Source organism: Neodiprion fabricii, chromosome 3 (assembly GCF_021155785.1).
Source record: "Neodiprion fabricii isolate iyNeoFabr1 chromosome 3, iyNeoFabr1.1, whole genome shotgun sequence".
Lineage (NCBI taxonomy): Eukaryota > Metazoa > Arthropoda > Insecta > Hymenoptera > Diprionidae > Neodiprion > Neodiprion fabricii.
In genome coordinates this window covers 33,151,331-33,176,193 of record NC_060241.1, presented here as the reverse complement: position 1 = coordinate 33,176,193, position 24,863 = coordinate 33,151,331, and the positions used below count along the sequence as shown (strand labels likewise).

Below are 24,863 nucleotides of genomic sequence, written 5' to 3'. Positions count from 1 at the left end.
TCGAGATGAATCGAAAACGTAAACATGTGTCACTGCATATCAGATCCAAAGGTCAGATCGACCTAGGTATATGAATCTAGCCTGTGAACTTCGAATTTCTTAAAAATTTTCACGAAATTCCTATGTTGCAGGCCAACTTTACTTTCCTGCCTTTCTAATAAATTGTCATAAACTACACCATGTTATAAACCATAAACGTCAATTACTCGTCAACTTACCATGTGCGTACGATGTGCACGTGACAGCTGCGTTTGATTTGTGATTGCTTATGCTAACTAGAACTCAAGTGGGACCTTATGATCTGTCATTTCTGTTCTTTGGTAGGCATTCGTGATTCAAGTTTTGATCACACATTACTTATTTCGATTTTATATCGTAGGAATTAGAGAGTTTATAGCGAGGGGAAACACGGTGAGTTTAGGTTAGATTGCAGCAAGAATCTTCGGAAAATTTATTGAAACCATGTCGGGTAAGATGCCTTTGTTGAACGTTTTAATTAGCTGCAATACAGAATTTTTCATATTCAGATTCAATTATCCGTAATTTGTATTCTTCCAGACAACGTGTGTCTTCAACTTCCAGTGTCAGTGGTTAACCGTGCAACAACATCGACGGATCGCAGTGAATATCTTTTAAATCTTTTAGAAAATATCTTACCACCCTCAGATACTAAATCAGTAAATGAAGAATTGAAAAAGGTAATAAGAATAAAAATTTTACTTCCTTTGTTCCATTCATCAGTCATCTTTTAACATTTTTCACTTTTCAGACATTCACTTTCAACAAATACAGAACAAAGCATGTTCGCCGTAAACCAAAGAAGGCAACATTTTTAACAGCCAGAAAAAGATCAGAACTTGGCTTAAATAAATTGGATAACAGGATTAACTTGAAATACGTTGATGCATTAGCATTGAACCAGCTGTGGCTAGAGTACATGCGACAAATGCTTGGTGTTAACAATTTCACTGATTTACCACAAGGACCAGTCGAACCATATTGGGACAACATTGGTCAACAATTGCTAAAGGCTGACTTCCATGGAGCAAAAATTCTTGTCATTAGATCTAAATGCCCAAGTTTGGTAGGCATTCATGGCATTGTATTGCAAGACACTAAATGTACCTTCAGAGTTATTGGAGAGGATAGTATTATCCGAAGTAAGACAACTCTGAATTTTAGCATTGAAATCTAATTCTATTGGAAACAAAACTTCTGATTTTTATTGAATAATTTATCAAGATTTGTGCCTAAAGTTACCATGCATACAAAATTTGCACAAGCCTACAAAAAAATGTTAAGACATCCTCATTAGTTACATGCACTTAAGTATATTATTCGATGAGAACGAAAAGGGATAAGAAAAGATATGCGATTAGCAGTATACAATGAAAGATTTTAAAGTTGCTTTCTGTAAACCATCATGAAAATATTAACGCTTTTTTTTCTTGCAGCAATTCCAAAAGACACAGCTGTATTCAAGATATGTTTGGGCAATGTCAATTTACAATTGTTTGGCAGAGAGTTGTGTGTCAGACCTGCTGAGAGATCAGTGAAAAAATTCAAAAGTGCTCGTGTACCTGATTTATAACATAATTACGATTATGAAAATACAAATATTGCTAAAATTTTCTTGAGTACTTTTAATGACTTATCAAATATCACAAATGAGGCTTTCCCATAGTCAAGAGATACGTGCATAAAATTGTATCTTTAACAAGTACGTTGTGCATTTTAATTTTTAATTTTTTTATAATTTTTATAAAAAATGTTTAGTGACGAATATCATTTGTTACTGGTTAATTAATATGGGAATGTGTATGATAAGAAAATGAAAATATGTTCGTCAAACAGGCATTTGTTTATTTCTCACTGTGCATATCCACTTGACACAGTTGTTATATCTTACAGCAAAAACAATTGAATGCAATCCAGTTCTTCGATCATCCATTCTTGATAATTACCTTTTGTATCATTTATTCATTTTTTTTTTTTCAATAATATTAATTCATATCATATTTTTGTCTACTACTTACATGTTACACTAAATACCAATATAATATATAATAATATAATTATATATTTATAATATATATGTATAATTACTAATAATCCTTGCTTTTTTGTTTGCTTTTTGCAATAATTAGTTATAATAGTATTTCAAAATATTCAAATAATCATGATATTATAATAACAATTTGCGATGCGGATTGGTTAAATCCTTATTCAAATAATAAATCACTAACCACTTCATTTCCAAAAATTTCATTCATGATAAATTTGATTTAGCTATGTTGAAAAGATAAGTGCAATGATGGAGTTTTGGGATTGTCGCGTACCTTTCGCACGCACCACCAGTTCCTAACGAATTCTTACAATTTATTTACCATAATTTAAAGGATCAGTAAACCAATTACACAGGCCTGAAGAATCAGAAACGCAACTAAGAATTCTACCCTAATCGATCCCTCACGAGAAATAATTAGTGTATTTGAGTTTAAAGCATCCCTCAACATGCAGTTAATGATTAATAACGATGCTCTTGTCATGTGATTTGGATTAATGTTCATACACCCACCGAATCAGACTCGTGTTACGTGTTCACTGTCCCATTCAATAATCAGGGGCAATCTACAATTATCACTGCGTTACGTTAAGGCGTATAACTTATTGAAACAATTTTTTTCCAAATAATCAACGTGTTAATCATGCCGTCAGTACACTTTGCAACGGATCAGTTAAACGTACACAGTATGCTGGCAAAAGATAGGTATTTTGCGACCTACCACTGTAAATATTTATTCAGCTACTATAGAACGGTAGCTTCCGAATTTAATTTAAATGACAAATCAGCCACTATTTCTATGAATCATCAATAAAATGTTAATTCAACATTTTTTTTACAGATTAAATGATTGCTATTGAAGTGTGGTGGACAAATGCTATCGCAGTATTAACATCATTTAAAAATCAATTGATATTCTTGCTCCTGTCATCCATGCAATTCCGATTATTAAGGAAGACACTTTCCTTAAAAAATTTTAAGCCTATTGTATTCAGATCAACTGTTAGCACAGCGTAAACTGGAGCTTATTAAATAATTCGGAACGATTTTTAAATCGTGTCATTACTTCGGGCATATCATTTTTTTAATAGCCATGTAAAAAATTCTGCCATTAAACAACTGCGGATATGTCAAGGACATATAATTATAGCCCCCCTCAACGTTCTTGATTGCCCCGGTAAATTGTCAATTCGATACTATTGTTACTCAATTATGTAAAGCAGCCTAATGAACATACCATATACATATTATATACTTTATTTTTTCAATTATTCATAAATCCTCTAATTAATACTAATTTTTGTTGCGCCCACAAAATGCTTTTTTTTAGGAATAACTGTATTAATAATTATTTTTCATTTTTTTTTTTTTTTTTTTACATGAGACGTTTTTTGAGATTGAATAGTTGACAATTATTACAGCGGTAGATGATGTTTTATAGAATACATGTTTCTAGTTTTACTAGTTTATAAATTTTCTCCTTCATTGAATTCTTTTTTCCTTTACAACTACTAGCTTGACATTGCAAGATATTTGTCAGACAGCAGATTTCTGACGGTTGACTGTAACGTATCAATATTAATGGAACCTTGCTCTAGCTAAACCTTATAGAAAAGTAGGTATTGTTGATCATTGTGGAACGTGTTGTGAAATGTGTCTCACATACCGTAGCCCTGATAGGCTGCAGTAGGAGGTGCATAAACTCCTTGACCCGGAGGTGCATAAACACTTTGAGGTGCGTAACCTGGTGCCATCATTCCTGGTCCTGCTGTCAACATCAACTGTGGCTCAGCTGTAATTAAATTATAGCGTATTTTACAAATATTTTTGACACCTACCTACTATAAAATTACATTTCATTGATATCAATAAGAATCGTGTACAAGTATCAACAATTTTTTAGAAAAATGGAGCGTTTAAATACCAGAACACATGAACTTACCATTTCAAATCATTTAAATTAAATTAAATTAACACTTACGCATGATCATTGGTTTGTGCTCCTGCTGATCTGTTTCTTCCAAGCGCTGGCTTTCAGCTTCTTCGAGTTTATCAACCTAAACGAGGGATTACAAATGAAAATCACAAAACAAAAAAACAAAAAAAAAAAAATGTGAGTGACGTACATAATAGTATTTGTTTAAACTGATGAGCTGTTTTTATAATTTTCAGGGAAATAGTTTCAATGCTACAATACCTTGGTGATGTACTCTCGGGCAACTTGAATTAGATAAGGCATTGCGAAGTGAAGGATTCTGTGCCTCCAGGCAAGTTCCAAAATTACATCGGGATGAAGCAAGTCGTAACAGTAGAAGAGGCAAGCTGCAAAACAATCTTTTGATCCTCTCTCTAAGAACCATTCTAGCAGTTCCTCAGCTACCTCTGCATTCCTAGACTCCGCAGCATACTCCATAGCATCTCTAAAATTTAGTGAAGCTTTCAAAATGTAGCAACTACAGAGTTAACAAAAATATTTCAAACTGAAGCAGCCTCTCACCGGAATAGCCTGTCTTTTTTGCAAAGTTCAACCGATTGTTTCCATCTGTTATTGCCTTTGTACAGGTACGCCGCAATCCTTCTAAACTCGATTAGCTCGTGTTTCTCAAGCTGCTGAGCGAGAGCAATGTTATCAAAGTTATCAAAAGCGTCTATTGACGTCCTCAAACCTTGATAATCTTCCTCGTCAATGAGAAGACCATTCAATGCTTCATTTATAGCTTTGTTGTTCAAAGATTGGACCGATCTAAGATAAGGTTTCACAAGTTGCAAATGTCCTGTACGAGTGAAGTAAGCAACCGCTCTTGTATGATCCATTCTTGGTGCAAGGACAAGTAGAACATCATTCAGCAATAGTGGCTTGTATTCTACGTAGAATTGGATCGCCTTGTAGTACAATTCCACATTAGCTACCTTGGTGATCACATCTTTGAAATGACCTTCGCGCCACGCTTCTGTTGGATGCTGCATCATTGCTAGTACCGCGTTATCAAATTCTTCATATTTGTCATACAAGAATACAAGCTCCGCCCATAAATGAGCTTGTTCTGCCGCGCGCAATACCTGTGTCATTGTTCAAACATGAATACTTATACTTTTAAATTGATATTTTTATTTCTAATTCTAATTTACAGTAAATTACCTTCGGTATGTTCACACGAGACCAGAAGAGGTCGAGATGCTCACGCATCCGTTGTGGCTTGTACTTGCTGTATAGAATAGCAAGTTCTGTGAACATTCCCATGTGAGCCCTCTCCAAACCTAACGCAGCCTCCAATAGATTGATGAGTTCTTCAAAGTGTCCGCGATCTTGATAATATTTGATCAAGTCCTCAAGCTCGTCGGCGTGAACAACTATGTGCAGACCACACATTTGGGCCAATCGAAATTCTCCGCTGTCCACACAAGCAAAACACACCTCTTTCCATGTGCGTGTAGAATTTGCTTTACGAGCGCTATCAACGGCTCCTTGAAACTCTTTCAAGTGAACGAGAGTAATCGCTAATCGAGCAAAGTTGGATACGTTGTTGTACAAAAGTTTTGCTGCGTCGTACATTTTGTCATCGAAACAACGATCACCGATCTGAAAAGATAAATATTTTTTCAGGTTTTCAGCAGTTTTGAAATGCAGTCAATTTTAGCAACACACTAGAAGCTTGCCAATGAGGTGAATAACTGAATCAACCTAGTGGGTTCAAACATGAATTACCTTTTGAATATCAGCGTGATTTGGACCAGAGATAAACTCTTCAAGATCAGCAAGGCGATTGGTGCGAGCATACGCGTAAATGAGTTCGCTTTCAACAAAGGACTCTCTCGCCTTCTTGCGAGCCATTTGCAAGTAGCGAACAAGATCTTCCCAGTGGGAAGTTCGATGAGCAGTCTCAACTACATCGACGTATGCTGATGGATCATCGGCTTTGATGAAACTGTCAATGGCCTCTTTCACTAGACCCTGTTGTAGCTGAGCTTTAGCCAGCTGTGACCACACTGCTGGTTCGTTGCATCTAAAAGTTGAATTGCATAGGTATTTTCAGTCAAGTGATTGACACAGTCAACAATTCGAATATTTAGGCAATCTTACCTTTCGGCAAATTCATAAGCCCTATCCAAATTATTCACTTGTTCAATCAGGACTTGAATAGCTGAAGTATTGACATCGAATTTCCGGAAAATGGCGAAAGCTTCTTCGAATAATTTGTTGCTGATAGCAATGTTGGCTATATCGGGTGCATCATAGTTGTCCAGACGATTTATGTACTCCATAACGCGTGTGCGATCTGCTTTTATTGCTGTCAAAATCAGCAGATTTTGTAGATTACGATGATCGCTAAAGACACTGCTGTCAAGTACAATTTTTTCAAGCAATTCAATCAATTCATTTGGCAAGTCAGCTGTCATGAAGGCCTTTACAGTTACAGAAATGTCTTCTGGATCTTGGGTCTCTGACAGTGCAGTTTGAACCACCTGTAATTGTTGAAGTATATGAAAAATTAAGGTTTGCATACTCTTATATTTCTGTCACGAGAAGCACAAAAAATTGATTTAAAAGTCAGGAAAATTTGGTGGACCAAAATTATACTTGTAAATCAGCTGTATTAAAACCTTTTGCAACTCTCCCCTACTGACCTGATCAATAAGTGGTCTCTTGTAGGGATTACTTTCCAAGAGAACCTCAGCCCAGAGATCAGGGTCTCGTCGTCTGACCAAATATCTGGCTTCACTTTTGAAAAGACTATTTTCATTGCATACGCTGATTAATTCTCGATCGCATTGACCACGTTCATACGCTACACATGCTAAATGAGGATCACGTTTCTCGCAATATTTACCGACAACACGGCTATCGTAGAACTGATTTTCCCTGTAACATAGAAGAGATGAAAAATGAGAATAGAACTTAGAAAAGTCAAAACTACACAGTTTATTTGATACAATTACATACTTGAGGAATCTCTCAGGATTATTGTTACTATCGATATAAATTTTAGCTAAAGCATTATGGGTGGCAGGCTCCACACAGCCTTCGTGAACACGAGATTCCAACCAAGGCAACAAGAGCTTGAGTCGATTACGTTTTTCAACCTCCTCAACCAGTTCGTCTGTAGAGAACTGACCCCGGACGACAAGAATGAGGTTTTTTATTATATCTTCTGAACAGTCGACATCCAACAATCCACCAATTACAACGGGTAATCTCGATGGGTTGACCTATAAAAAAATTAACAAAATCATAAGTTTCAAGACTTTTTATCCAGCATTGATATACAATTCCAATTAGAATTCGATGTTTACCTTTTGAACATATATCTCGATGTATTTTTGTAGATTGTTTCTGTACAGGTACAAAACAAGATCGTGCACAAAGTCAAATCGATCGCAAACAATGATAAGAGGTAATTGATCGGACAATTTTGCTTCCTTCAAAAAATTCTTGACTCTTTCCGCATTGTAGCAATTGCTCTCACGACATATTCTCTCAACTTCCTTGATCTGTCCTGTTTTACAGGCAGCTTGGATATATTTGAAATGAACTTCCTGATCTTGACTGAAGTTCACAATTGATCCAAGGAAATAGAACAATCCTTCGTAAGATTTAAAGCTCTCGAACAAATCTGTCATATAAATACAGAAGAAAGATAAGTTGTTGCACATAACAGAAGGTGTAAAAATTTTAATAAGCGTTTGACTAAAATCAAATGAATGGTTAATGAATATTTACCAATCAAAGCCTTGGTGGTCAGTTGCTCATGGTACTTTGTTGCTATCTGTACACAGATCTGCAAGTTTTGTCTCATGTTTGCAGTTAGCATAGCTTTCAAGCATTCCAAGGAGTCTTCTACAGATAGAGTACCGAAGAATCCAACTAGCCAATCAGGCGACAGCATCTGCGTATGGACTACAGCTCGCTTAATGTCATATAAGTCTGTGTAATGCTCCAGAGCTCGTTGTAGAAGACCTGCTTTCTCACATAACTGGGCAACATGGGCACGATCATAGTGCGTAAACATTTGATTGCCAAGTATGGCATCTGCCACTTGGGGAGCAGACATCAAATTCATTTCCAATAAGCGAGTTTGTAATGCACCTTCACTAGCTCGATTATTTTTCAATGCATCTAACAAAAATGCTGTACACTGTTGCACCATGTTCTGTTCCATGAATATGTCTACAATCTGGAATATGTCAATTTCAGAAATTCATTGATTAGCTAGAACTGGAATGTAAAACTTTTTCGAAATGGTAACTGACGCTATTTTTTTACGGAAATATAATGAGTATTAAAACTCGACTATAATTTGCTATAAACAATATTTACAATTTTATCAACCTAGTTCAATAAATTGTCATGTCAAATAACCAGTCTATATGTAAAAAAAACAATAAAATTTTTAAACAGATGAATCGGAAACTAATTTGAGAGAGCTTCTCTTTCATGCAAGTTATTTTGTTTCGAGAATGCTGGTAACATTCCAAAGAAACAATTTATCGTGTCGGCCTGACTGAGACTATCAAATAGAAGATCTTTGATATATTGTAACCAAATCCAAACCACATGGGTTGATAAGTTCTTTTGAATGCTGTGACTCATATACTGTATAAACACAGAATGTAAGTTCAATACTTATCAGCTTCAATGTGTGAGTAGTACAGCTTTTCGTATTCCAGAAATTAATCCTCAGTTTTCGATAATGTTTCACAGTCAAGTTTATTATTCATGTCAAACAAATTGCAGATAAAAATATAGCATGTTATGGAAACACAGTCTCTTATCAGATGCAATTTTTTCTATCTATTGAATTATAACAGACACGTAAGTACTCATAATGTAGAACAAATTTTTCAACCTATTCATGACGACGCAACTTGAGTCATGGCTTGCTGCAATTTGTTACAATCTTCCCGCATAAAATTTTTTTCTGATTATCAAGGTTTTTTAATATAAGAAGTACTGTCAAAAATTTCGTAACTTCATCTCACAACATGCCATGGAAATATTCATTACATGTAGGAAATGTTTTTAAGAAATCGGGAAAGGATATTTTAAATCATATACTCGCATACTAGAAACAAATCAAATAATTTTGGAGTAATAATAAAAGTAGAGTTAAGCATATAACAGCAATTAAAAAATAATTTATGAGTACAAGGGTTTAAAACTACATGAAATTTGAGTGATGAGTTTTGACTCGCTATCAGAATTAGTGAAAATTTGCGGGGCTTCTATATCAACTCAAAAATTTCAATACTGATCCTTCTGACTTCATCAAACTTCTGTCAAGCCTACAAGTCATATCAGCCAGCTTTGAAAATCAAATAAAGATGGAAACTTACCTGATTGATGTCAGCCAGAGGTTCGTCATCCTGAACCAACATTTGCGCAAAAGCAACACCTTGGTCAGGATTAATTCTCATCACATTTCGCAGCAAGAATACATAATCCGGAGTGTACGAAACCTTCTTGGCATACAGAACAATCTTTTGGAATTGCCCAGTCTCAGCAAAACATTGGATAACTTTGTTGGGTACGTTCGCCCTGAGGTAAACACTCAAGGCAAGAGTTGGATCAGCTTGTTTAACAAGATCCCCTAATTCTTCACTGCATTCCAATTTGTCTTCCTTCAACCATTTTTCAAGAAGTTGCTTGCGTCCTTGCACCAAGACAGGACGGCAGAGTTCCAATGACTCATACTTGTTTAGTTGACCTTGATCCAACAGTATACCAAAGTATTGAAGCAACGGAGATGTCTGCCCCTGCGTAGCTGGGACCTACATACACACAATTGTTCTCGTAAGTCTAAAAATTGTTGTGGCTCCTGAGAGTACGACCAGATTTATCACACAAAAAAATATTATAACATAAACAAAAACCGTCTTACCTGCTGGAAACGCTGAATGGTTGCCGGAGTCCTAAGGATACCTTTTGGAGCATTGGCAGCAACTTTGGCAGCCTCGGCGTACTGGCCATTTTGGAAAAGCATGTTGAATTTTCTCACAAACAAGTCTTCCGCCCCAGACAAATTGTTTCTAACAGCCATTCTCAGAGCTAGTTCAGGATTCTGAAGAACTCCATTAATGTATGGAATTATGTTCTCTTCTTCGACGGAAACAGACAATACTTGCCCCTTACGATTGACTCCAATGATTCCCCCAGAAGCTTCATGGGGAGCGGTCACAAAAATTGTTTCTCCAGAGATACGGTTCATAAATATACAAGTTGCTGATTCTATGTCATACATATGGATGTAGCCGTATTTGGTGATTAAATATATCACGTCATATTTCGAGCTGACCTGCATTGCAACTGGAAAATCACCTCCAGCTTCGGGTGGAAAGAAAACGTCGACTGCTTTCTTGGGAAAAGGTTGATTCCCAGCTGGAGGTTGACCAACCTCTATAATATGCAACTTAGCACCTTGGACAGTCCTTACAGCAAAACAAAATAGATTGCTGGGTTCTGCATTGCCCTCCATTTTGAATTGCGCAAAGGAAGCAGCGTGCCCTTCAATTGGTTGAGAACATTTGCGTTCTACGGAATACAACTGCATCGCGCCAACGACCCTGTTATGTTGTGCCGAAATTCCAATCAGCAATAACCAAGTTTGTTTTGGGTCAGTTCTGTAGTTTATGATCTGACATCCGTTCAGTGATGAGTGACGATCGAATGTTTTATGAGGCTGAGAATCCCCTTCCATGGACCAATGATAGACAGCAGTTTCAGTGACTAGGGCCAGAGTATTCAAGGAAATCCACTTCCAAAATACAACATCTTCCGTCATGGTATGGGCTTTCATTTTTGATTTCATCTCAATGTTGAAGATTTGCAACGTCTTTTGGGCTGCGAAATAAAAGCAATGATCAACCAAGCTGCGAAGAAACAGTTTTCCATTTCAATTAAATTTACCAATAGATTTTTCATATCACTGTTATCATACATAGAAATGGAAGAGTTATTATAAAAAAGTAGCAATGAATGAAACAGTCAGCTATTTATTGTTTTAATCCGAATTGAGATAATTCTGAGGCAGATAAAATGGTGACGATTTCTTTGTTGGTCCACAGCAAAGGTTGAATAAGTGCGAGCTAATCAGTGTACTTGTAGAAGATAACAAAAGATACAATGATTAATAAAAGAAGAAAATTGATTTCATATACCTTTCAAAGCTATTACTTTACTCGCAGGATTCATAATTGCAGAATCGGCTGAAATTGGTCTCCTAATTGGATTGGCAGAGTCATTCATATCGATAATGACGACTTGCGATGTATCCGCAACCTTTTCTCGTACACAAATAAATTTGTCCGACTCCATCGTAAGTGTATTGAAGCTGACATTGTTGGCATTGATTCCCACAGCAGTTAGCTGAAGAAAAAATACACTCAAGATTGCTTAATTTTATAAGGATTAGAACAGTAGCCTGTTTGAACAATGAAATTTTGATGACACCATTTTGTACCATGATTCCAATGTTCAGTGTATACACAGTACTTAAAATGGGAAAAAAAAATGGGAAAAAAGTTGACAAACATGTTGTTCTTCTAGCGCTGTAAGTTTTGCCAAAGCAAGTGAATCAAAAATGATAGAATGAGTATGAGAAAATCATTGTTAGCAGTTGTGCGAAGTTCTTTTGTCATAGGTCGGAAATTTTGTTAGATATAATTCCAATCAGATATTTCTTGGTTGGTCTATGTACCTCAAAATAAACTAAAAATAAACTTCCTGAGACGTAATTTTAAATTAAGTTCACTGTAAGATCTCTATAGTGATAAAACTACAGGTATAAAGAAATCTACTGATACGAAAATCAACATAGACTCGTATGTTCTGGTGTTAAGAGACGAAATTTTTTTCAAATATCTATGGAATGTGGGCGGAAGCGGGGGGCGTATTCGCAGACGTGGCCTCTAATGCTATCAATGATCGGTTATCGGCTGAAAGAAAAAACCTTAAACGCATAATTGATCGATTTTTGCGTAAGGGTGGAGAGACAAATGTAGGGCAGAACAGAATGAGGGTAGGCTCGTTGTTCCGAGATGTGCGTACTTTTTGGAATTAACGATTTTAGTTGCCGCGGCGGGGGAGACACATCATATCTGTCAACGCAACGTCAATGGAAAAATTTTCACAACTTCTTGAACCGATCATTAAGAATCTGGTAATTTCAATCGAGCTTGATGAGACGAGGAATAAAATCGATAAACTGGAAGATTCGATAAAGTGAAGAATTATCTCTTCACAACAATGGAACGATAATGAAATTATCAAATCGACTTCAGGATAACGAAAAATCAGGTCACCTACCTGGAGATGCTCCTGAAACCTTATGGGCAGCAACTGCGTCATTCTGGCGAAAATTTACGGTCGTCCTACAATATTTTTCACCGCTATCTTGTCCCTGGTGCGGATGTGCGGCCCTCGATATCACTTGTACACAAAATTTCACGTTTCTCGTGGGTTATTCACTCAATAATCAACTCATCCGCACGCATTGACTGACGCAAATGCCGTCACAGACCGCTGACACCCAACATGGCGAAGGACTTCCACCGGTGTGAAAAAGTAGTTCCTGAGATCGGTAATATTTCCAGCATTAACGACGCGCGACACAACTCGCTTAGACGTCGGTGACAATTCCCCTTAGCGCATAAATGAAACAAGGAGATTAAATTCCTTGCCGCATCCGTTTGTCGCACGGAAATGATGACTGATATTCAACGCGGAGTAATACATCGGCGTTACACGGCCCCTGTGATGCGCCGACTCCTACTTCTTGGCTTGTGAATGAAGCCGCGACGGCGCGCCGTGACTCGTTCACCCTACCCTCAGGAGCCTCGGTGATCTTATTGATATACCCCCGAAGATTTGGCATACTTTCAAATCTCAGCTCGTACAACATCCCTCATCGCCTCCGAAGCTCAATGAAACAATACAATTGTAAACAAAGCTAATTTACGACGCAGCCTATCGATTCTCTCCCTTTCTTCCGTCCAGATGCACGCGATGGACCAAAGATTAGCACCTAGGTACTTTCGAAAATTGTCGGTGCATGGCCTAGCTCATTCCACACACCTGACGCCGTGGAGTATTAATTGTTAATCTGTACCGCTAACATGTGGATGAAGAATTTGTATTTTATTGAACAGTAAGATGAATGTAGAAACTCAGACTACTGGAGAGTGCAAAGTACAGTGTATATACTGGCTGGTTGATTTAGAATTCCAAGAATTAAAAGGTTTCCAGAACATAAGACAAACTTTTTTCCTGAGTGGCAAAACTTGTACTGCTGAAATGGGGGGACCTCTTCCGAATGGATATCTCCAAAAATGTAATAAAAGGGGGACTGTATGGATGGAAACGGGATTGAATTGCCAACCAACCATTGATACCTGAAGTGACTTAGTCAAACACAAACATAAGGTCCAAGTTCGCACCGCACACAAACTCCGTTACCAAGGCAGAGTCGTGAAGTAAAACAATTCCCACACATAACGAACGAAATATTTTAAATGGAGCCGAAATAAATTATATCAAATCGAGGGAATAATAGAAAAATTCTAAACATCTCACTAGATCCTCTGAGTTTTTTTTTGAAACTTCACAATCTCTGTGTGCTAAAAACATCATAAAACAGTTCACCGTTGGCAATAAATTAAAACTTAAAATCATTTATTCTCCAGCAGGAGTCACATGTGTATAAAATATACAAATAATAGTGATATTTGTACTTCTGGATATATACTCTTTGACAGTACATATATTGGCCTCTGCTGCTGCAGAATAAATTCTTGTCCGTTTTCGTTGATGGTAGAGCTTCTAGTCGAAAAGACCGAATCCCATGTCATCGTCCTCAGACTCGGATTCCTCCTTCTTCTCGGCCTTCTTCTCTTCTGTGGGGACAATAAAGGAAATTTTTCAGTAATATTTCATCACACAGTAATCGATAAAGTTCTAAAATCTGTAAGTGATCAGTGGATATAAGTTACAGCACAACGACTCAGTCGAAAGATGGTATGGATTAACATCATGTTAGAGTTAACTGCAGGACAAGAATAATTTCAATTACAGGCACTGAATTGTGCCAATTATTTAGAAAAAACAAAAAACTTGACTGGGCACACATTCCTTCTCTCACATAGCTCACGTACCTTTCTTTTCTTCAGAAGGTGCAGCTGCAGCTGCTGCAGCTGGCGCAGCAGCACCACCTCCGACAGGCATTGAAGACAGCTTTCCACGGCCTGTAAGAGTTTAGGTATTTATTATTGACCAGTGTATCAAATGATATTTATGAACATACCACTTGTGTTAAACATTATGTCAAAAATAATCTGTACTTTATAGTACGGGAATGACGTAGTTTTGTTGCAGATGGAAATAACCTCGAGACTTGTATATGCTGGATTAAACCATACCTTCGTTGATCAAATCCTCGATGGGCTTTCCCTTGAGTTCAGAAATGACCTTCTTCAGTTTTTCAACATCAGCTTCAATTCCTACGGAGGACAAGATCTTTTCGATGTCACCTTGGGATGGCGATTCCTTGCCACCCAGGACAGCCAAAAGGTAAGCGGCCACGTAACGCATTCTGAAATTGTGATTCTTTTTTGTTACACAGAAAACGGTTATAATTATGAATAAGTGTGTCAACCTAAGTGACGGTGGTAAAAGTAACAACTATCGTCGAATTTGTAAATACGTCAGTTTTTCAAGTAATCATCACAGCCACTCAGGCGAAAGATGGTGTTGTGTGAAATCATCATGTTTGCAATTTCGACGTTGCTGTTCAATCATTTACGAGATATTGTAACCGACAAAGTCTAAACCGGGAAGGATTTTTTTTCACATTACGACAAAAGTCGCAGTTACTGGTTAGCCGCTATTTCAGCGTGTCAACACAACACACGGCAAGTCGTTAGGAATCCAGAAACATCTCGCTGAATGACGCGCATTTATCGACAAAAGGGCTTATGTGGCACGGAGGAACGTTCGATTAATCAATTTTTTGCAATATTGTTCAATTAATAAATGCAACCAAATTACTCACTCACTTTTAAGTCTCTCACGACACGAAACGTGGGACACGCCGAAATATAACACGAGCACGTTTCACGACTGGAAACGAAATGGAAGGAAGTACCAAAGCAGATTGGCGACGTCATTGTGCCGGCTTGGTGACGGCAATAGATCGTCACTTCCGGTGAATCCGGTTCTACGCCAATGAAGTTCAAACACATCCCTAAACATTTTTCAATATTTATTTCACATACTATCATGATTTGGCTCTAATCAGCGCAGAATAGCAAACGCTAGTTAATTGTAGTTACTCACTAATTGTAACGATTGTATTACTCCTCGTGTAATCAAACTTCATACTTCATAAAACAGCCTAGGGACTTTGGTATTATTACTTTGCCAACAACAATTTATAATCGGTGAATAGAGAGTGAAGATGTGTTTGATTGAAGGGGCGTAATTGCATCGAATTAAAATCCTAACAAGTCGTTTATAAATATCGTATGTAATTCAAGATCAGCCGACAAATGACAAGCGCTATGTCTATGACATTCTAGTATCGGAAAGGGTGTTGAACATTGCATAATGTTTTCTAGAATCTAGTCTTACTCTACTGTCAAAAAACTGCCATGTATGATTCGTTTTTTTTCTAAATCCAACGTCTCTTTAAAAACTTGTATAATTTTTATTGCCACCAGTTATCACGTTCCACAACATGGGTAAGTTGGATGTTATCAAATTCATAATCGAATTATTTTAACAATGAGACGGGTGTTACAAATTTATTACAGGGGACTCTACAGAATCCCAGAAGTGGCAACAACATCTAGCGCTACTCCGGGAACAGTACGTCAAATTGAATGCTGCGCATCTCAAACTTCAACAAGACTACAAAAACGCTACAGCTAGCATTCAAGAATCTTCATTTGTTAGCAGGCTTTTGGCAACTGTCGCATCGCTTTACGGGCAACAGCATTATAGGTAAAGATTCAACACTGATCGTAAAAATACAATTCCAAACATATAAATCGGATTTTATTATGTTTGAAGTAAACTTTGAAACAAGTGGCATTGTAGTATCGTTTAAGATGTACAAAAATTAGAAATTGTTTATTCCTACCATTTCAAAGTCATTGAAAACATGTTCCTTAATCACGTAACAAAGTTTATTCGATGTGAAAATGAATAAGTCTCAAGATGCTATTTGAATTTCCTAACCGTACCAATTTATCATATTTTATTTGCTTTTCAGTGATATCACAATAAATCTGCCAAATCAACAAATACCAGCTCACAAATTCGTATTGGCAGCACGCAGCGACTTTTGGAATGAATCAGCTTTGGGCACTACCTGCATTCTTGGTGCGTATTTCAGTAATAACAGATAATACAGCACATGAGTACAAGAATTTTTCACCATTGTGCGCAGATATTTGTTACAAATGTTATCCATGATAAAAATCATACTTAAAAACTCCCAAAGCTTCACATTAAAATTAAATTATTATTATATGTAATAAGCAGTGATTAAGACTGCATAATTATTTATCATTTCATAAATTACACGTCCAGTGCACAGTTAAATCTCGGCTTCCAAAAAGATAAGTTAATCACAATAATTATTCTACAACAGTGTATCCAATACATCTATCACTCCAGAAGTATAAGTGCATATCTTGTTGAAGGTCTGATAGATGTACAGTCATAACATCACAGTTTGACCTAATGCAATCTCTGCCATGTGTATACGTTAAATTTTTAGTTTTCTGCACATAAATGGAATATCCACTTTTATCTTTTAAATTCTAGTAAAGTATGTCGCATTTGTCTAGGTGGGTTTTGAAATGAATACACATATGTTTTCAGATTGGAGTAATTTAGATGAGGAAGTAGGAACCGTACTACTAAAATGGGTTTACACTGGTGTAACGGAAAAAAGAAATTTGACTCTGGAACTAATGAAAGCTGCATCACAATTTCAGTTATTGGAATTGGTCGATCAGTGCGAAAAAAATTTAATTGGAATCGTCAGTCTTCGTGATTGTGTTCATTTGTATACAGCAGCTGAAGAGCTAGGAACGATAGCATTAAGAGATCATTGCAGCTCATTAATATCTGTACATTGGGTGAGTTTTTATAACAGATGAAGATCATATGCTATGTCTGAAAATTAAGATCTGTGGTATTGAGGTATTCACTGAATTGAAAAATCTATATCCTTTAAAGGGGTGCATCTATATGCAGATATTTTAAAATTACTGGCAAACCTTGAGGAAATATTTTCATAGCACAGTCTCATCTCCATAGTTACTAGTTTTTCAAAGTTTAATCAAAAGGAGATCAAGATTTGTAAATCTGAACGTGGTTTTCCTTGATTATTCAAAACAAATGTAACCTTCAATTGAATAGGGTATGTTGGATAAATTCTTGAAGAAATTTCTAATTTCTTGCAAATAATTGCTGCGCAATTACTCGTTTTGTTTGGCAAAGATATTTCATTAACGATGCACTTGGTACTTTGTAGAATCATTTTGTTCTTAGCACATCATGTATCGTAAATTGCGACAGCTCACAAATCCTATGCTTTATTTTACACCTTAACACCCCAAAAAACTATAAAGATTTCACTTACGATAGTTTTCGGAAGACGTGATTTTGTGTTTGCAAAAGTTACTTTTCAAATGCAGGATGATTTAACTGGAGAAGACTTCAAAGAGATGCCAGGAGCATTGCTGTATAAATTATTGAAGACTAAAAGCAAGTTTCCGCTGCATTCAGCTGTTCGATTGGTTCGAGAAGATGTTGTCTTTTTATTCTTAATGGAACACGATTCAGAGGTAAGAAGATATTTATTATATTTAAATAATTATTTTTATACAAGAGTTAGAGATAAGTTTGCGCAGTGACTCATCATAATAGGAATAATGTAATAAACATTTTCTAAGAATTTGTACAATTCAAAGTCTTTCATTACACATAAATATTTGACTTTTAGGTTGTATTCTGGTATTGTAAAAATAATTAGAATTTATTTACAGTTACTCCACATGAGAAATTATCCACAGAACATTTTTCGAATAATATTCAAGTACCAGCACTGAATCTTAATAATGAATTTGTTTTCAGACTAGATTCTTCTTAGTTCATCTTTATTTTTTGTTAAACGTGAAAATTTTGCCAAATGCATAGCATTAATCCTGCTATGCGCAGAATGATATCAGAAGAGAAAATTTTACTATCAGACTCAGATCCATTGCATAAATGCAATCCACAGTAGCAGTATTTCCGAGGTATTTCAACCTTTTGAGTTTCACAGCCTTCACTGTAAGCAGACTTTACTATTTTTTCTTCACTGTACCATTTTTTTTTATTCCCGTTATACTTATGTGTAGCTAGTTTCTGTGGAGCGCAGTCCCTCTCAACGATTGTAACTTCTGAAAAACGTAAAATATTCGATTCTAAAATTTTTAAACAATATTCATAAAAGAAATCCGATTACGTTTTATATTTTTATTCATATCTATCTCATGGTTCCTCTTTGTTTAAAAAAAAACATAAAATCTTGACTCAATACGGTTCGCTGCTAAAAGACTGTCGCATTTATGTCAATTATATTTAAAGAAATCATCATTATTCGAAAAGTTCATATATTATTTTTTCTGCAAAAGTATTACTCCACTGTGAGTCTTTTAAAAGTTACTCATCTGAAGTCTTTAGAAATATGATTAACCCAAATCATAATTACCGTTTTGCCCAAGAACCGTGGTGCTTGTTATTTTCATACATAGAGTAGACTTTGGACATTCAACTTGAAACCGTTCACTCCAGTCAAATTCAGAGCACGGGTAAGGACCCGCTGGCTTATATTCTCTTGTTGGAGTGCATTTGTAGCACAAGATGCCTTCCGAATTTATCATAATAATGAAATCTGAAAGTATAAAAAAAATCTTGTAGGTGTATAATTAATACCTGCACTACGACTTGATACAGTTTTGATAAAATGCAAGTATAATATTGTGAAATCGGCAGTTGATATCTTTCAAAAAAATTTCAGGGCAACGAATTGATCATTTAAAGCCTGCCAGTAGCAAGGAAATAAGTATTTGATCTTGACGTACGTGAAAAAGTTAGCAGAACTTTCAGTATTTCCTGCATCTTATAGTTCTGACTCACGCTTGGGCAGAAGTACTTATCGTTATAATATCTTGCGCAATTATTGATTTACACGTGAATAGAATTTATTTACACTATGTCCAACAATGATTTCATAAACACTTCAACTATTAGATTATTCAATTATTTTTCTATCAGCATATAATTATATGTTAATCAAATATCACATTTTATTGAGAATCAAGCCTCATTGTTAGTGTACAAATTTTTATCTTCTGCCGAACGCGGCACAGTTTGTACTGGTTGTGTACTGAAACGTTCACTTGTGTCACTGCTTGGTCAACCAGCTTCCTGTCTTTTTATCTCAGTTCTTTATTTTCCCCTCACTCCTATATGCAAACAAATTTTATCTATAACCATATAATTGATCGGTGAATGTCATTTAATTTTAAAGGTTTATTAAATCGTACAAACATGTGATATTTTTCCTATAAAAAGTGTCGTGTAAAAGTTTCCAATCAGTTTTCTTTAAATGGCACACGAAACACGTGTAAATATTTACGAATAATTAACTAATATAGTATAAGCTTAACTGCAACTTTCCCTCTCTCCCTCTAGCTACTCTCTTTTTCATTATCTACGATTTATTATTTACAATTTTGTAGTCAGCTAAATTTAGGGTTACAAGGTCACTAGTTCAATTACGTCTCTATTTTCCTCTATATTTTTTTTCCTTCGATTTTGTGTTTTAGCCATACGTTTCAATCTGATGAGTCAGTCCCAGTGAGACTGCATTCCACTTAGTCAGCAATACGCGCAACCTGTTTTTAACGCTTGACGCGATATTGTCCGTTGGAAAACATGAAGGTTTTTCAAGCAGTCGCAGGCAGAACTAGAAATATTTGATATCTGGCACTTGGTGGTCGGAGGACCGCGACATCCGTGTCCCCTGCATCTTGCTCGCTACGTAATGCCAGTAATGCGTGGTAACGGCGCTTCGTCATTGTTCGTTCGAGGCCGCGAACGGATGACCACCGACGGCAATAACCGACCACCGATGTCCGTTTTCCGTCGCCCGCACACACTCCAACGTTTTATCTATGCCTATAGCTGCCCCGAGACGACACGCTCGATGTCTTTCGGTGTGCGCGCCGATGATATTTAACGGGATTATGACGCATGCCAAGTCGAAATCCTTGTAGAGCCCACTGCTCGAGGGAATTTCCTTTCACGAAAATTGACGATAATTATACATAGATCCACGAACTATCGGACGATGGTATGCTAATTGTGGACGCGCGGGTATATTGTAAATGCGAAAACAGTATTATAATTAAGAGACGCCTTAAAGACGTCCTTCATATTTTTTTTTTACTTCTACTGGAAAATTGTTAAAGTTGTCTTTACTTCAGAGTATCAAAAATCATTGTTACATTCAGTCGCATTTATTACGGATAATTTCAATTGAAATCGATTTCGTAATAAGCGCAAATTTCATCGATAATACCTTAGGATAATACACAGCATAATATAATACGCGTATGTAATGACATAATATCATAAACAAACGCCAAAAATACGATTTTTATGGCAAAAGAGCGTTTGTTTCTTTCCTTCATTCGCTTTAAAAATGATTGAAATAGAGAATTTGAAAATTCAATAGCAAAAAATCGTATATCAGGCGGATACGACTGCTTCCCATTAATTGGTATAATTCAATGATAAATCGGAAGATAATGGCTGAATATTGTAAGAACGATATTAAAAAAATTTATTTATTTTTTCAAGGACTTAAGTCGTATCAGCCAGTGTGTTCGACCTTCTGCCATTAATTAATGGATTTGTACGTCAGCCAAAAATTAAAAATAAAAATAAATTGTCAGTGCTTATAACCTTACGCCATTAGACACGTGAATCATAAAAAAAAAAGTAATATACTTTTTTGAATATTACAATCCCGATAATACAGCTTTACAATTTATTATCTTGCTCTCTATAATTTTTTACATGGAACAGAGTGTGGAAAGTAATGTAAAGCATACTATCCGAGTTTCATTATTTTTATTATTATTTTTCGTAAAATTGTCAATACTGTAATAAGATAGAAAAATATTTTATGTCACAGCTTCCGGAAGCAGTGAATGCAGTCGATTCCAAGGGAGAAAGGGCATTGGAAGTAGCATTACGAGCTCGTCAACCATCTTTGGCACGAACCTTGGTTGAACATCGCGCGGATTTAACAGCAAGAGATCCAAGTGGACTTACTCTGCTTCAGTCGGCGATCTTGAAGGGGGATTCATATTCAGCTGAATTTATTATAGAACAGCTTGAGATTAGTAACAATACTCAAAAATTATGCGAACCTGTACGTATAATTCCGGGAGCCAAGCATGCGAAGGATTTAGAAAAATACATTGGATGTACAGCACTGCATTTAACAGCTGGTCACAGAACACAAGATATGACCTCTGTTGCTATCAGACTGATTCAAGCTGGCATTAATCCTAATTTACATGATCACAGAGGATGGTACGATTTGATTTCATGTTATCTAGACTACATGTTCTTAGTCACAACGAGATTGAAAAATTTGTATGTAACTATCAGCAGAACATAATTTATCTATTTTATTGTGACAGGACAGCATTACACAGCAGCATCGCAGAAGAGAATGAAGCTCTCTTTGACCTTCTGGTTAATACCCCAGGAATAAATTTCGACGTGTTAACGAATGAAGGCCATACAGCATTATCGTTCACACTTAACACAGAAAATCTCCTTAAATCATATGCCGAAAAACTTTTGAGCAAGGGAGCAATACCGAATCCAATTTACACAACAACTAAAGATACGCTTTTGCACATTTTAGCTCGAGAAGGAAAGGAGGATGCAGCACTATTTTTAATAGAATATCCTATAAAAAATTTGGCTGTTCAAAATTCTGAAGGGTACACAATATTACACGAAGCTTGTAGAGCTGGGCTAGAAAATCTTACCCGTGCATTAATAAAAAGAAACGTGCCAACAGATGTAATGACTCTGTTGCATGGGAATGCACCGATACATTTAGCGATTTCGAATCAACATCACGGCGTTTTGATGGCACTGTTGGAAGCTGAGCAATCGAATTCTCAATTAAATTTAAAAGATGGAGAGGGTGAGACACCTTTGAGTCTAGCAATCAAAGCACCATTGAAAAAAGGGAGAGAAATCGTTGCTGCACTTATCAAAGCTGGTGCAGATATCAACCAGGTTAATGAGAAAGGATTGACACTTTTGCATCAAGCTATTCTGAAGGAGGACTCTGCAACAGCAATATTTTTATTGGAAAATGGCGCTGATATGAACACCAAGTAAGTTCTAAAACCTTCTCTTCGTGTGATATCGAAAAAGATTTTGGCTCTGAATTAAAGATTTAATTTCAGAACTCGGGATGGTGAGACGCCCCTTCAACTATGCGTCCATTGCCGATTGGGTGAAGTAGTTGAAGCCCTTTGCCGTAGAGGAGTTGATACCTCAATAGGATCCCCACTCTGGGATGCACTTGATTCCGAACAGGAAGACACGGCATCTGTTTTAGTAGCTCATGGAGCTGATACTGACTGTTGGGGTCCAGGACCAGAGGGATGTCTACAGACTCTGCTGCATAGGGCCATTGATGAAAACAAGGAAACTATTGCGCAATTCTTGATAAGAAGGTACATGGGTTAAAAATATGTACTCTCCCCTTATCTTGCAAATGGGAAGCTTGATGACAAATTTAATGATTTTAAAAATAAATATAGTTTATAAAATATGTTTACAGCGGCTGCGATTTGAACTCACCTCGACGTCCTGGCAAAGATGGAGGAGGGGAAGAGTCGAAGGATAATTGTTCACCATTGCACCTCTGCTGTCAATGGGGTCTTGAACAAGTTGTTCAAACTCTTGTTGAGCATGGTGCCAACGTGAATTCACGTGATGCAGATGATAAAACGCCAGTGCATGTGGCCATTCAGAACCACCACGCACAAATTATTTGCCTTCTGTTGTGCCATCCTCAAATAGATTTATCTCTGAGGGATAAACGGGGCTTGACCCCATTTGCAACAGCACTTACTGTCCGCAATCACAAAGCTGCCCAAGTCATTCTAGAAAGACTTCCTACGGCTGCAGAACAAGTTGATAACAAAGGGAGAAATTTCCTACACAAAGCCATACAGCAGAACGATTTAGAAAGTGTGCTGTTCCTTTTATCTATACAAGTAAGCTAATGTTTCATTTGATTTTTAATGGGGAGAAGAAAAACTTTTTGGACTTAAATTCTGAGATCCTGAAAATAATTTGGATTACATATGAATTCCCGCCTATAATTTTTCAGGTCGATGTGAACTCTCGAGTTCAGGACATGACACAAACTCCGCCCCTGCATTTAGCTGCTGAATCTGGAAATGAGATGTTGGTGCGTAGTTTGGTCTTGGCTGGTGCTCGGATTGATGACACTGATGCGCATAGAAACACAGCATTGCACGCAGCTGCACGTACCGGCCATGCACCAGTTATTTCAGCTTTATTACAGGTGAATATAATGTTTCAAATCACATACATTCCATGAAAGTACATCAATTGTTTCTTGGGAGCTAAAATAATTAAATAAATGTCTATTTTTTTACAGAATAATATTAACTTTGATGCCATAAATGCTGACGGAGACAATGCATTGCATGTTGCTGTAAGAGAGGGCCATGTTGCTGTCGTCAGATCTCTTTTAACGGAATGTTCTCTGGATGCTGAAACGATCAATTTGAAGGGAAGAAATCCTCTGCATGAGTTAGCTAGATACGGGCGTGATAATGCAGCCACTATTTGTGAGTTGTTTTTGGAATGCATGCCCAAGTATCCACTGAACAAACCCGGTAAGTTGTGACTAAGTATGTATGTACACTCGAATGTCAAACTACACTTGTAATATTTAAATATGATTATACAGACACATAAAATATCAACTGTCTTCTTACGTTCACGATCGATGCATATAATAAATGAATCAAAATTATGACCAAATTTTAGACCTGGATGGAAATACACCATTGCTAATAGCGTACATGAAAGGAAATGGAAATTTATGCCGGACTTTAGTAAAGGCTGGAGCGTGTATGGGCTCAATGAATAAGGAAGGGATCACGATATTCAATTACCAGGTTGCGACAAAGCAACTTTTGTACAGATTACTCGATTCATTAACTCAGGAGGCACCATGGGCTGAAAAAGATATGTGTTTGGAATGTGGCACCAAGTTCGGTCTTACAATGCGAAAACATCACTGGTAAGTTTTTTTTAAATTACGGCTTCATGTTTAATATAAACAAAGAATTTTACGCACTGATTTAAAAAGCATTCCTTCCTCAATAATAGTGCAACAATATTTGATTCCGTATCCTTATTTATTTTTTAGTCGTCATTGTGGACGGATTTTGTGTAGCAAATGCTCTGGTCAGGATGTACCAATACTGAAATTTGGATTGAACAAACCAGTACGAGTTTGCGGTGTGTGTTTTGACGTACTGCAAGTTGGTACAGAATAATTCACTCTCATGCAGTCATATTTTAAAATAAACAGAAATTTGAAATATATCATTCCAAGGTAACAACGAGAGATTATTTACAACTAGTGGTATTTAAAATATAAGAATGTTA

At 36.6% G+C, this 24,863-nt stretch overlaps 5 protein-coding genes across 8 annotated transcripts; 2 read left to right on the top strand and 3 right to left on the bottom strand.

Annotated features, from left to right (window-relative positions):
- Positions 1-68: 68 nt before the first annotated feature.
- Positions 69-3,023, top strand: LOC124178522 (ribonuclease P protein subunit p29). Of its 2 annotated transcripts, none has more exons than XM_046561944.1 (4): positions 69-320; positions 559-698; positions 770-1,160; positions 1,455-3,023. In XM_046561944.1, exons 1-4 carry the CDS (start codon positions 269-271, stop codon positions 1,589-1,591), a joined length of 720 nt encoding a protein of 239 aa, XP_046417900.1. In that variant the 5' UTR covers positions 69-268; the 3' UTR covers positions 1,592-3,023. The 2 variants fall into 2 exon arrangements, with proteins under 2 accessions (XP_046417900.1, XP_046417901.1); XM_046561945.1 differs by having other exon boundaries at positions 74-469.
- On the bottom strand, positions 1,843-12,623 carry LOC124178515 (clathrin heavy chain). The gene is made up of 15 exons (XM_046561929.1): positions 12,366-12,623; positions 11,219-11,426; positions 9,943-10,901; positions 9,398-9,832; positions 7,785-8,238; positions 7,358-7,677; positions 7,008-7,273; positions 6,692-6,926; positions 6,147-6,529; positions 5,772-6,069; positions 5,205-5,645; positions 4,563-5,125; positions 4,263-4,485; positions 4,047-4,122; positions 1,843-3,857 (listed from the first exon to the last, which is right to left on the bottom strand). The coding sequence occupies exons 1-15, from the start codon at positions 12,405-12,407 to the stop codon at positions 3,724-3,726; spliced, it is 5,037 nt and encodes a 1,678-aa protein (XP_046417885.1). The 5' UTR covers positions 12,408-12,623; the 3' UTR covers positions 1,843-3,723.
- A 1,090-nt stretch (positions 12,624-13,713) lies between these two features.
- On the bottom strand, positions 13,714-15,257 carry LOC124177895 (60S acidic ribosomal protein P2). 2 transcript variants are annotated; one of them, XM_046560814.1, is made up of 4 exons: positions 15,110-15,257; positions 14,474-14,646; positions 14,210-14,299; positions 13,714-13,951 (listed from the first exon to the last, which is right to left on the bottom strand). In XM_046560814.1, exons 2-4 carry the CDS (start codon positions 14,643-14,645, stop codon positions 13,878-13,880), a joined length of 336 nt encoding a protein of 111 aa, XP_046416770.1. In that variant the 5' UTR covers position 14,646; positions 15,110-15,257; the 3' UTR covers positions 13,714-13,877. The 2 variants fall into 2 exon arrangements, with proteins under 2 accessions (XP_046416770.1, XP_046416771.1); XM_046560815.1 differs by having other exon boundaries at positions 15,106-15,239.
- Positions 15,258-15,368: 111 nt separating this feature from the next.
- LOC124177884 (rabankyrin-5) lies at positions 15,369-24,859 on the top strand. Of its 2 annotated transcripts, XM_046560791.1 has the most exons (13): positions 15,369-15,793; positions 15,866-16,055; positions 16,327-16,436; positions 16,941-17,200; positions 17,762-17,911; positions 21,313-21,716; positions 21,827-22,540; positions 22,613-22,885; positions 22,993-23,431; positions 23,548-23,745; positions 23,842-24,082; positions 24,237-24,492; positions 24,622-24,859. In XM_046560791.1, exons 1-13 carry the CDS (start codon positions 15,790-15,792, stop codon positions 24,749-24,751), a joined length of 3,369 nt encoding a protein of 1,122 aa, XP_046416747.1. In that variant the 5' UTR covers positions 15,369-15,789; the 3' UTR covers positions 24,752-24,859. The 2 variants fall into 2 exon arrangements, with proteins under 2 accessions (XP_046416747.1, XP_046416748.1); XM_046560792.1 differs by lacking the exons at positions 15,369-15,793; positions 16,941-17,200 and having other exon boundaries at positions 15,915-16,055.
- LOC124177893 lies at positions 17,905-20,305 on the bottom strand. The gene is made up of 3 exons (XM_046560811.1): positions 19,193-20,305; positions 18,820-19,002; positions 17,905-18,508 (listed from the first exon to the last, which is right to left on the bottom strand). The coding sequence occupies exons 1-3, from the start codon at positions 19,227-19,229 to the stop codon at positions 18,234-18,236; spliced, it is 495 nt and encodes a 164-aa protein (XP_046416767.1). The 5' UTR covers positions 19,230-20,305; the 3' UTR covers positions 17,905-18,233.
- Positions 24,860-24,863: the final 4 nt, after the last annotated feature.